General features: G+C 42.3%; 1 protein-coding gene and 1 long non-coding RNA gene across 2 annotated transcripts in view; one reads left to right on the forward strand and one right to left on the reverse strand.

Moving 5' to 3' along the window:
• LOC128447706 (uncharacterized) overlaps positions 1–12,020 on the reverse strand; it is a 137,711-nt gene that overhangs the window by 24,807 nt on the left and 100,884 nt on the right. The window lies entirely within an intron of this gene.
• dsg2.1 (desmoglein 2, tandem duplicate 1) overlaps positions 1–12,020 on the forward strand; it is a 30,361-nt gene that overhangs the window by 15,925 nt on the left and 2,416 nt on the right. The window contains exons 13-14 of the mRNA XM_053429987.1: positions 11,220–11,350; positions 11,486–11,782. Of these exons, the coding sequence (XP_053285962.1) occupies positions 11,220–11,350; positions 11,486–11,782 (428 nt within the window). The remainder of the gene's footprint in view (positions 1–11,219; positions 11,351–11,485; positions 11,783–12,020) is intronic.

A 12,020-nucleotide genomic window follows, 5' to 3' on the forward strand; every position in this document is an offset into this window, starting at 1 on the left:
TGTTCAGGGATCTGCTTGAAGATCAGTAGTATGTACAGTATTATCAAAAAGGTGCCCAGCTGCAGCAAAATGTCTGTTTAAAACAGAGCAGATCTCAGAGGGTTCAGTTAAAACAGTGGAGTCTGCTAAAATGCTAGCAGGCAGGCATGCACTGCGCTCTCCTTTAGACTTTTAATTGCTTTCCCTCTCCTGACTGCTGATGGGCATTTATTGCAATTGTCTAAATTTAAGCCAGTGGGCATGGTCATTTGTCTGCCTTGCTTGATTCCATGCCTTGTTCCTGGAACAATGCAGTTTTGCAAGTTCATTGCAGTACCAAGGGTTGAATCTGTTCTTAGTCCTGCATTTATTATAGGGAACATGTTTGTCAACTATAAAGTTGAAAGTTGTGGTGAAGTGTTTTAGGGCCAGATCAACATCAGGTATTTTGACAGTATCTGCTATATCACTGTAAAAAAGGTTGTGTAAGAAGGCCTGCTCATCAAAGAGCTTAAAATTCCTTTTCATTACTTCCGGAGAACCACATTTCTGCAACCTCAAGTCACGGATGCATATTATGGGACAATGATTACTGATCCCCAAGTCTAAAACCCCATTTGCAATGTATTTTCCGGTTTGTTGCAAAAAATTTGATAAATTAAAGTTGATTTAGAAAAGTCTTTCAGATTAGGACGAGTGGGCACAGAATTTAGCTGGGTAAAATGCAGGTCAGAGGACAACTCCTTAAAGCTTTGGAGGCATCAGTTGACCAATCTAAATTAAAATCACCCAACACAATTAGTTCTGAGTCAGAAAGAGGAATAAGAAGTTCTGCCATCTTTTTTAGGGCCATAGTCGGGGCACTAGGGGGTCTGTAAACTCCAATGACAATAATGGAATTTTTGTAACCGAGGTAAATTTTTAGGGAAATGAATTCAAAGCATTTTGGGATGGATACAGCGTTTAAGATAGCAGCAGCATAAGTGCTTTTAACATAGACAGCTACACCACCACCCCTGCTGGCCCTATCAGATCTGTAAATATTATATCCCTGAATATACAGTGTTTGGTCGTCTATATCTTTATGTAACCATGTCTCCGATATGAACAATATTTCAGGGTTTACTTGGTTTACTAAAATATTAATGTGATCAAGTTTGTGATGGCTCAACAGACTTCTTATGTTTAATTGTAGGAAACCCGCCCCTTTCCTGTTTCAAAATTTTTGGGGGTCACTTATAAAGGTAATGATGACTGTACATGTGTTGAGGGGCGGAGAAATGTCTTGTATCTGCAGCAAGCCCCTGAGAGTTCGTGTTCTGAAACATCGCGCCGGGCGTGTTTTCCTCCACGAGATCATTAACTTACCAATTTTGGTTACTTACCATGATGGTCAGACTTACAAAAAAATTTCTTGGGCGCATACCCTAAACCCAACAGGAAGTTGCCTATTTTTTAATGTTACATATAACATCATGCATTTTAGTTCAATGAACTCCTCCTAGAGGATTAATCACACCGGCCTAGGTCAGTGTTATCGAAACACCTTCAAGATGAAATGTTGTGCTCCTCATGAAGTTTCGTTGAACAGCATGTCTGAGTCGTGATGTGACCATATCGCCATGAAACAGGAGGTTCAACTAATTGGACTATACATAGTCCAATCTATACAAGACTTAACATGTTTTATGAGCACATTTACATGCTAGAATTCAACATAATCCTAGCAACACCTACAAGCAATTGGATGCACACCTCAACAGGATGTGACTTTGCATAACTCATAACAGAATAATAAGCCATTTCAACCAACCTCTGGCAACCCACTCCGCAGGTGTAGCAAATTCTGACACAATCGGACTGCGAGGGCCAGACCATCACTGCTTGAAGCTTTAATTAGGGGCCGGGTCACTGTGCTGCCAGTCATAGCAATATTGCAAATCAATCGTAAGTGCTAGAACATTGCAACTTTGACCAAACTTTTGGCCGAATTGATCTCAAACTCCTAGATGCTTCATTTTTTAAGCAATCATGAAGTTAACAAATAAGTAATCCTATCTCCTATCAAAATTTTAGATCAATTGACAGCAACTTGGACCATCTTCCACAAAAGATTAAGCCAGATATTTGATTTATCTAAAATGTAGCCCACAGAGCTTTCAAATGGTTTACTATAAACTGGAAATTCTCAAATAAAATATGTCAAATGTTCACAAACAAATGACGAAATGTTTATGTCTTGGTTGATGCAGCGGGGAAAATGTCAGTATATTTCATAACATTTTCAAAAATTATTTCTTAGAGAAAAAATTCTATCATGTCACCTGCAGTCAAGGGTAATACAACATCTTTAAACATAATTTGTTTCACTCGTGGAGCAATCCAACTTACAGACATCTCTATACTATCTACATGAAATAAAGGAATAATCAAAATGTTTTCTTTATAATGTTTTACAGTCTTCACAGAGACATATGACTTTAAATGCAGCCCTACAAACCAGCCAGTTATAGTGTGAAGCTGGTAGGTGGCTCATTGAGGTCATGACTTGCGCTTAGTGTGTAAGGTTGAGTTCAAACCCCAGGTGATATACAATAACTCTGGTGATGTCTTTTCAAGCAAAATGCTTCCTGCAGTAGAAACATGACTAAACTCAGTCATGATGGTGATGCTGCCTTTACATGGCACCCTGCACATTGCCTTTAGTCATTGTGTGAATCTACACAATGAGTTTGGCAATCACATTTGGCAAGTAGCTCATCAAGATCATGACCGTTGACTCAGTAAAGGTTACGAAAGCAATTAAAGGAAAATTAACCCCAGAGTCGGCGAGTGTGGCGGCGGAGGACAACTCACTAACAGACCACTAGGCAATGACCTTGGACTGGAAATGACAAAAGGGAAGGCAAGAACAACACAAGAAACTAACACGAAGAATAAGATAAATTACATTACATTACATTTTATTAAGCTGACACTTTTATCCAAAGCGACTTAGAATAAGTGCATTCAACCCCGAGGGTACAAACCCAGAACAACAAGAATCAAGAAAGTACAATTTCTTCAAAAATAAAGTAACTACAAAGTGCTGTAAGTAAGTACCATTTAAGTGCTACTAACTTGTTAGTTTCAAAATGTTATTGAAGGTGTAGTCGGAAGAGGTATGTTTTTAGTTTGCGGCGGAAGATGTGTAAACTTTTTGATGTCCGGATGTCAATCGGCTCATTCCACCATTTAGGAGCCAGGAAAGCAAACAGTCGTGAATTTGATGAGTGTTTAGCTCGCAGTGAGGGAGCAACAAACCAATTGGCCGAAGCAGAGCGGAGTAAACGGACTGGGGTGTAACGTTTGACCATGTCCTGGATGTAGACTGGACCTGATCCGTTCACAGCACTGGACACAAGTACTAATGTTTTGAAACGGATGCGGGCAGCCAATGGTAGCCAGTGAAGGGAGCGGAGGAGCGGAGTAGTGTGAGTGAATTTAGGTAGGTTAAAAAAACAGTCGAGCTGCTGCATTCTGAATGAGCTGCAAATATCGGATGGCATTAACAGGTAGACCTGCCAGGAGGGAGTTACAATAGTCTAGGCATGAGATGACCAGGGCCTGGACCAGAACCTGCACCGCCTTCTGAATGAGAAGGGGACGTATTCTCCTGATGTTGTACAGCATGAATCTACAGGAACGTGTTGTTACAGTAATGTTGGCAGTAAGGGAGAGTTGGCTGTCGAGTGTTACGCCCAGGTTCCTAGCAATCTGAGTGCGGGTTAACACGGAGTTGTCAAAGTTAATAGTCAGGTCGTGAGTGGGAGAGTCTTTCCCTGGGAGGAAAAGTAGTCCAGTCTTGTCAAGGTTAATTTTCAGGTGGTGTTCAGACACTCCCTGAGAGATGTCAGTCAGACAGGCAGAGATTCATACTGCTACATGTGTTTCTGATTTGGGAAAAGACAGGATTAGTTGAGTGTCATCAGCATAGCTATGGTAGGAAAAGCCATGTGGGTGAATGACAGAGCTGAGAGAGTTGATGTACAAAGAGAAGAGGAGGGGACCCAGGACAGAACCTTGAGGGACCCCAGTTGTGAGAGGACAAGGTTCAGACACAGATCTTCTTCAAGTTAACCGACAAGTGCGGTCATTAAGGTAGGAAGAGAGCAGGGAGAGAGCAGAGCCTGAGACACCCAGGTCCTGAAGGAAGGAAATAAGGATCTGGTGGTTCACTGTGTCAAATGCAGCAGAGAGGTCTAGAAGGATAAGGACAGAGGAGAGAGAGGCTGCTCTTGCAGTGTGAAGTTGCTCAGAGAAAGCAAGGAGGGCAGTCTCAGTTGAGTGGCCTGCCTTGAAACCAGACTGTTGAGGGTCAAGAAGGTTATTGTGGTTAAGATAGGATGAGAGTTGATTAAAGATAGCGCGGTCGAGAGTTTTGGAAACAAAGGGAAGAAGAGAGACAGGTCTGTAGTTGTTTACTTCAGACGGGTCGAGGGTACGTTTCTTCAGGAGAGGATTTACTCTTGCCTCCTTCAGAGAGTTAGAGAAACAGCCAGTTGACAGGGAAGTGTTGATAAGATGGGTGAGAAAAGGAAGAAGGTCACGAGCGATAGCCTGGAGAATATAGGATGGGGTCAAGGGGGCAGGTGGTCGGGTTGGCGGAGGTTACCAAGGTAAGAACTTGATTCGGAGACAGGGGGTGAAAGAGGAAAGCGAAGGGGATGAAGTTGATCGAAATGTAGTTATAGAAGGAGGATAGAAAATGAGGAGCATATGTCATATATATTTTTTGTAAAATAGTTGAAAAAGTGGCTTGGTAGAAGTGAAGAAGGAGGAGGGGGACTGGGGGTGTCAAGGAGGTTGGAAAAGATGGAGAAGAGTTTTTTTGGCTTAGAAAATGAGGATTGAATAGTAGTTTGGTAAAAAGTGCCTTTGGCTGTGGAAATAGAGGCACAGAAAGAGGAGAGAATAGACTGATAAGCGAGCAGGACGGCAGGGTGTTAAGATTTCCGCCATTTCCTTTCTGATGCTCGCATAGTGGCTCTTATGGCATGCACCGAGTCAGACAACCACAGAGCTGGGGAGGACTTGCAGAGCTGTTGTTAGGTAAGAGGACAGAGAGAGTTAAGAGAGGAGGACAGAGTAGAAAGGAGAATGTCTGTGGCAGGGTTAGGATGCATGAGTGAGAAAGACTTAGTGGAAGGGAGGGCTGATAAAACAGGAAGCTAGAGAGGCGGGAGAGAGGGAACAAATATTACGATAGACATGTACAGAGTTTGTTGATGTGGTAGGGTTGTCAGTTTAAGATAGTCGTAGAGAGTAAGAGATAAAGAAGTGGTCGGAGACATGAAGTGGGGTTACAGTGAGGTTAGATGTTGAAAGGTTTCTGGTGAAATATAGTCAAGGTGGTTACCGACTTTGTGAGAAGAAGGGGAAGGACTGAGTGAGAGAGCAAAAGAAGACAGTAAAAGTAATAGGTCAGATGACTGTCTGGATGTTAATGTCACCCAGAAGGATAAGTGCAAGCCCATTTTCTGGGAAGTTTGACAGGAGGACGTCTAATTCCTCCAAAAAATCTCCCAAAGAACCTGGTGGACGGTAGAGAACAACAATAGTTAATTATACCGGATGAGTAACTGCCACATCAAGTCAGTCGAGGGAAAGTCCGCCAGCCTTGTTAACCAGTCAGGGTCAGTGAGGTGGTCAGCGAGCTGGGATCCATGCTCGATCGTATAAGCACCTGGTTCCATAGCTCATTCAGGTGGCTCTGCACATTTCCCCGCAAGAGCAAGTCTGATATTGAGTGGAAGTGTTTTTATGTAGTTGACCATTTTTTTCCCCATGTCAAGAATATGTTTAAGCTCTGGTTCAAGTGTTTTGCTTGCAAGAGATTCTCTGTGAATAATACAGTGTGTGGAATTTACGTGCGGCACCACTTGTAAGACTCTTAATCTCAGTCCTGCCTTTTTCCCCAGCATCACTCCAGCCCTTTCCCTACACAAATCAATCAATCAATCAAATTTTATTTGTATAGCCCATATTCACAAATTACAATTCATCTCATAGGGCTTTAACAGGGTGTGACATCCTCTGTCCTTAACCCTCAGCAAGGAAAAACTACTAAAAACCCTTTTAACAGGGTAAAAATACGTAGAAACCTCAGAGAGAGCCACATGTGAGGGATCCCTCTCCCAGGACGGGCAGAAGTGCAATAGATGCCACGTGTAGGAGAACATCATCAATAATAAAAGTCTCTAGCAGCATTTGATGAGGGTAGACATCCCAAAGGACAACCCCAACATGATATGCCAAGCAGTCCCGCTGCAATCACAGTCCATGGTCAGCAACCATCCAGACCACGATCCACCATCCAGACCAGACGCCACTCCAGTCCTCAGTCACCGTCCACCGCCGCCCACCAGGACCCATCACGAGCCACCACCGCGGTCCTGGTCCACCGCCCGTGCCCAATGCCAACTCGACACAGGGTCCGCCACCAGCACCACGATCAGCCCACATGACTCAGAATCCGCCACACTGGATCCAACACCGCAACCCCCGGTGCACGATCCACAAACCGCAATCCATGGTGCGGCCACAGAGGCCCTGGATCTGCGGTTGATTAAGCAAAGGGATTCCGGGGAAGGGGGATAGGGATGGAGAAGAGGAAGGAGAAGCTGGAAAGAGAAGCCCCGTGTGTCATGTGTCATAAAATAGAACAAGTAACGTTCTGGCGCACTAATTAGCTCTAACTACAAGCTTTATCAAAAAGGAAGGTTTTGAGCCTACTCTTAAACGAAAAGATGGTGTCTGCCTCCCGAACTGAAAGTGGTAGATTATTCCACAGCCGAGGGGCTTGATGGCTAAAAGCTCTGGCTCCTACTCTACTTTTAGAGACTTTAGGGACGACAAGTAGGCTTGAATTCTGGGAGCGGAGTGCTCTAGTGGGTTTATAAGCTCTTTAAGGTAAAAGAGGCTATATTATTAAGGGCCTTGAAGGTGAGGAGGAGAATTTTAAATTCTATTCTAGATTTAACTGGAAGCCAGTGTAGCGATGCTAATACTGGAGAAATGTGCTCTCTTCTCTTTGTTCTCGTCAGGACACGTGCTGCGGCATTTTGGACAAGCTGTAGAGTCTTTAACGACTTACTGCTGGAGCCTGATAATAATGAATTACAATAGTCTAGTCTCGATGTAACAAAGGCGTGGACTAGTTTTTCTGCATCTTTTTGTGAAAGGACATGTCTAATTTTTGAAATATTACGCAAGTGGAAAAAAGCGGTCCTAGAAATTTGTTTTAAGTGAGAATTAAAGGATAAATCAGGATCGAAGATCACTCCCAAGTTCCTGACTGTTTCATTGGGAGCAAGGGCAATGTCGTCTAGCGCGGATATATCATTAGATAATGTATCTCTAAGGTGTTTGGGGCCAAGTATTATAACCTCTGTTTTGTCTGAGTTTAATAAGAGAAAATTGCGGGTCATTCAGGTTTTTATGTCCTTGAGACATGTTCGAAGTTTAGTTAATTGATTACTTTGTTCAGGTTTTATTGACAAATATAACTGGGTGTCATCCGCATAGCAGTGGAAATTTACCGAGTATGTCCTGATAATGTTTCCTAGTGGAAGCATATATAATGAGAATAAAATTGGGCCGAGCACAGAGCCCTGTGGAACCCCATGGTTAACTTTGGTGCGCACAAACCAGTACAGTTTTCCCAAGATAGTCACTCTTCTTTTAGTTTTGTAAAAATGTCCCCACCTGTGTACGTCCACTCCAGAGCGCAGAGCAAAACAGCATTACGTTTTCCGTCAAAACTGTATCTGATGAAAGCAAGCAGCTGGGCAGAGTTTAATATATCTGTGGATTCATCTATCTGTAAAGCATATTTCCCTTTCTTAACTCTATCCACCAGCTGGCACGTTATGTCCTGGGCCATGTCGGTGATGCACCGGGCAATAGTCCCGTTAGACAGCGGCATTTATTCCAGATCACAGGCTTATAATTTATCCCCATGCATGACCAGATTTATAGCTACAGCAGCGGGTTTCATTAACGTTTTGCCGATTGTGTCTGGCTTTTTGCCTGTGCAATTAAATATGGCAGCTCATATGATGCCCTTTGAGCTGCGGCTGGGATTGTCTGTTTAGTAAGTTCTTTCTTTTGGCCTTGCAACTCTGGCTCGTTCCACTAATCCGAGTCGTAATAACCTCATGGTTCAACAAAGAAATAAGAAAAAACTGATGGGAATGTTTTTATTGCATGGTTTTATTCTACTTCACCTCATAATTTTAATTAAATTATTTTTAAATTGTATTTGTTTTTTTTGACGGCATCTCATGACCCCCCACAGAGGGGGGTCCCGACCCCCACTTTCGGAACCCCTGGTCTAGGTCACAATCATGTCACAATCACAGAGTCATGACAATTGCCTATTATCCTCATGAGGATCACTCTCAAGGTTCACCTTACCAGAGACAGGATGGCAACTCACAACACATTGTGATAGAAATTTGAGAATACAAGAGGCTTGAATATGGTCTTTGTGAATTTTAAAAGGGGCTTTGTCCAGAAAGGATCAACACAGAGAGTCACAGGGATCTCAGAGTTTTAATGGGGAGCTGTCAAATGCAAAGATCTTATATACCAGAACTAAGACAGTTTGTCTGAGTCAGTTCACATTAGTTCTGTAGGCGCAGTTTCAGCCAGGAATTAAGACACAGGAAACTGATTTGCATATGTTTCCTTTGAAATTAAAGCAGACAGAAATTAAGTCCTTGGAGAGTCATTAAGTTATAGAAAGGTCATACAGGTATTAAAAAGGCCAAAGAGGTTTCCGGTCACAAACAGTTTAGGTCATAAAAGTCTCAGACAGGTATGCAAAAGTTACTTTCCAGCTACAAAATAGTTTTCCACCACACATCTTATCTAAAATATTCCTGCAGAAGCCTCAGACCTCTCAGGGCAACCATCTGTTGTGCAATAGTAGCAGACTTGATGTTGGCTAATTATTAATGATAATCAATTATGATTATGTAAATGATAAAAATATTTATCAAAAATAATAAATAAAAAATGATAAGGTTATCAATTAAGAATAAGGAAATGATTAATGAAAAACAATAAAATTATCAATTAAGAATAATAAAATCTGTAATTATAATTTATAAAAAAACGGGGCACCACCCTGGTATAAGGGACCAACAATAAATCTGTAAAGATCAGTCTCAGTTTGGAAAAGTTCAATTAGTAATCTCAATTTTTAATATTAATGATTATATAATGAACAATGAAAGGTTTTGAGTTCGAGCACTGACTATCATAATCCAGCTGTATTCACATACATATGCACAAATAATCACTTTAATTACACTAGAATTTATTAAAGATAACGACATCAATGTCAATCAATGAGTTAAGCTAACAAAACTCTACTATATCACAGATAACAACAACAGCACTTATCAGGATTTATAACACACATGTAATTCCGATGGTATATATATGTGTGTGTGTGTGTGTGTGTGTGTGTGTGTGTGTGTGTGTGTGTGTGTGTGTGTGTGTGTGTCTGTGTGTGTGTGTGTGTCTGTGTGTGTGTGTGTGTCTGTGTGTGTGTGTGTGTGTGTATGTGTTTGTGTGTGTGTGTGAGAGAGGGGGGAGTAAAAATGGCGTACAAAGTGACGTTGGTGAGGTCGTATGGCCGAAGAAGATGGTGGTAGAACCGCCAAATGGGAGGTCGAGGACAAAGGATACTTTGATCTATCTCATGTTACAAAGCGCCAAATGGTGTTGAGATGCGACCACACTATTTAGGTCCCAGAATTTGTATATAAAATGTGAAATGTGTGGATGCAGGTCGGAAAGTGCGTGTAGCCAGGTTTAGGAGAAAAGAGAGAGAGATAGAGAGAGAAGGAAACATGCAAATAAATGATCAGTGGAGATCTCAAAACACGGCACAGACAATTTTGCGGTGACGAACTAAAATCCGCCCAGCTGTGTACTGGTCTTTTGATGGGTAAAAATCTATTCAAAGTTGGTCGAACGATAACAGTGCGGCCTGGAAATGCAGATTCGTCACGGCGAGATGGCACTGGACAAGGTGGACAAGGTGGACAAATAATAAATCTACACAAATAATGACACGCTAATTATTAAACTAATCTCTGCCTAGGCATAAGTCGTTCATTAACGCGCGAGCGGCGTATTCCGCCAAGACAAGTGAATTGTGTGCATGGCCTCAAGAGCAAACAATCAGCTGGTTCGTGCGGTGGCAGCGGGGATCGCGCTGGGGCCGGAAAAAATGGAGAGAATGCGTCTCGTTCTCCTTGACGGAATATCTTCGTCCTTCTGCAGTGATTAGCAGGTGTGGAGCAGCTGACCATGGATCTGGGGAAAGTCTCTGAACTCTGCCTGCGACCGAAAGACTTTTGCCACGGTCTTTTCAAAATCAAAATAAAATAAAAAGGTGTTTACAAAAATAAAAGAGGGAAGGTAAACTTAATTTAAAAATAAAACTACAAATGTCTGGATGATTGCTCCCTTTGAGCGGATGGATCATCTGGAGGAGCCGGGAGAGGTTCTGGTCCTATCTTCAGCACAGGGGAAAAAGCCAAGATTTCAAGGGTGCTCCTCTATTTATTACCTGAGAGGTGACCGGCCTCTCTCCAGGCGGGGCCGTGTGGGTCTGTTGGCCCTCAGCCAATGGAATGTCAGAGTTTAAACTCCAGGAGCGGTTAGAGAAACCATGGGGGTCCACAAAGGAATTCTGAGAGTGTTTGGCCCAAGACTGAAAACTGTAGCTCAGGCTTTTAAAGTCCCATGTAGGCCTCTCCATTGTTCTTTGTCTTGATTCGATCACAACACATCTGTGAAACATATTTCAGGTTCAGGCATAGTATAAGTCATACACAATTAGAGTGTGCCTAAGTAACAAATTTGGTGAAATGCAACATAAATACGGATGGTTTTATAAACTCTGTTTGTTTTAAAAGGTAAATGGTGTGTATTAATATAGCGCTAAAATACTATGTGCCTTTCTAGTCTTGATGACCACTCAAAGCGTTTTACAGTCCAATTTTGCCATTCACCCAGTATATCTATGGGCAGCATTTTTTTCTATGAGGGGCCATTCAGCAGATGGGGAAGACTGGGATCGTAAGCCGCCGACCTTCTGGTTGAATTGATGGCCAATACCAGTTGTGCAGTCCCCAACCACACTACACTTAACTAAACTAAAGTTTGTGTTATTTTTACAGTCATTCCTCTGTTGCTGCTCTTATGCCAATGTGGGGGGGCTGCAGGTGTTTCAGGAGGCTTTACTGAGATGCCTTTCGACACCAAATCACACCTCATTAACTATCACACTGAGGGCCAGGGAGAAAACACGGTAAGACTGACAAATTCACCATTTGAATACAACTGCAAAGGAAATTAATAATGGCATAACACATGGTCAAATGCTATTGAGATGTCTGTGTTAAAGCTGAATTAATATGTTCTTACATTTGGATCCTTGCTATAGGAGGTACCACTGCTGAATATGCCACCACAAATGGAGGGAGATATGTTCAAAACTTCAGCAATGGCGCCCATGGCAACTTTTGATTTTCAGAAGTCAGTCACTTCAATGGATGGGATTAACAGGGTCTATCTAGATGGATTTGCCGGTGACCACAGAGAAGAAACCTGGGGGATGGTGAACCAGCCGAGCGCCAGTGGCTTCCATTCTGAGTTTGAAGGCAGAGAATCAGGAGGAGGTGGAGGAATTTATGATGGCATGGCTCTGCCAGACCACTTTCTGGAACAGTACTACACTCAGGTGAGGACTGGTGTAAATATTTTCGAATTATAATTTGCGGTCACCCAAGTATGCATGGGCTGAAGCCCTTAAGGCTCCCAACACCCTTGTGTGCTTGTATTAATATATCATACATGTCTGGGATTTCTACTGACTAATAATGAGATTGACAACTATTATTTTATTTGAATTTAAGAGATATTAGAGCATTCATAAACGCCTAAGCAAGTTCAACAAGTGTCATGAATGGCACAAAAAA

This window comes from Pleuronectes platessa, chromosome 9 (genome assembly GCF_947347685.1).
Source record: "Pleuronectes platessa chromosome 9, fPlePla1.1, whole genome shotgun sequence".
Taxonomy (NCBI): Eukaryota; Metazoa; Chordata; class Actinopteri; order Pleuronectiformes; family Pleuronectidae; genus Pleuronectes; species Pleuronectes platessa.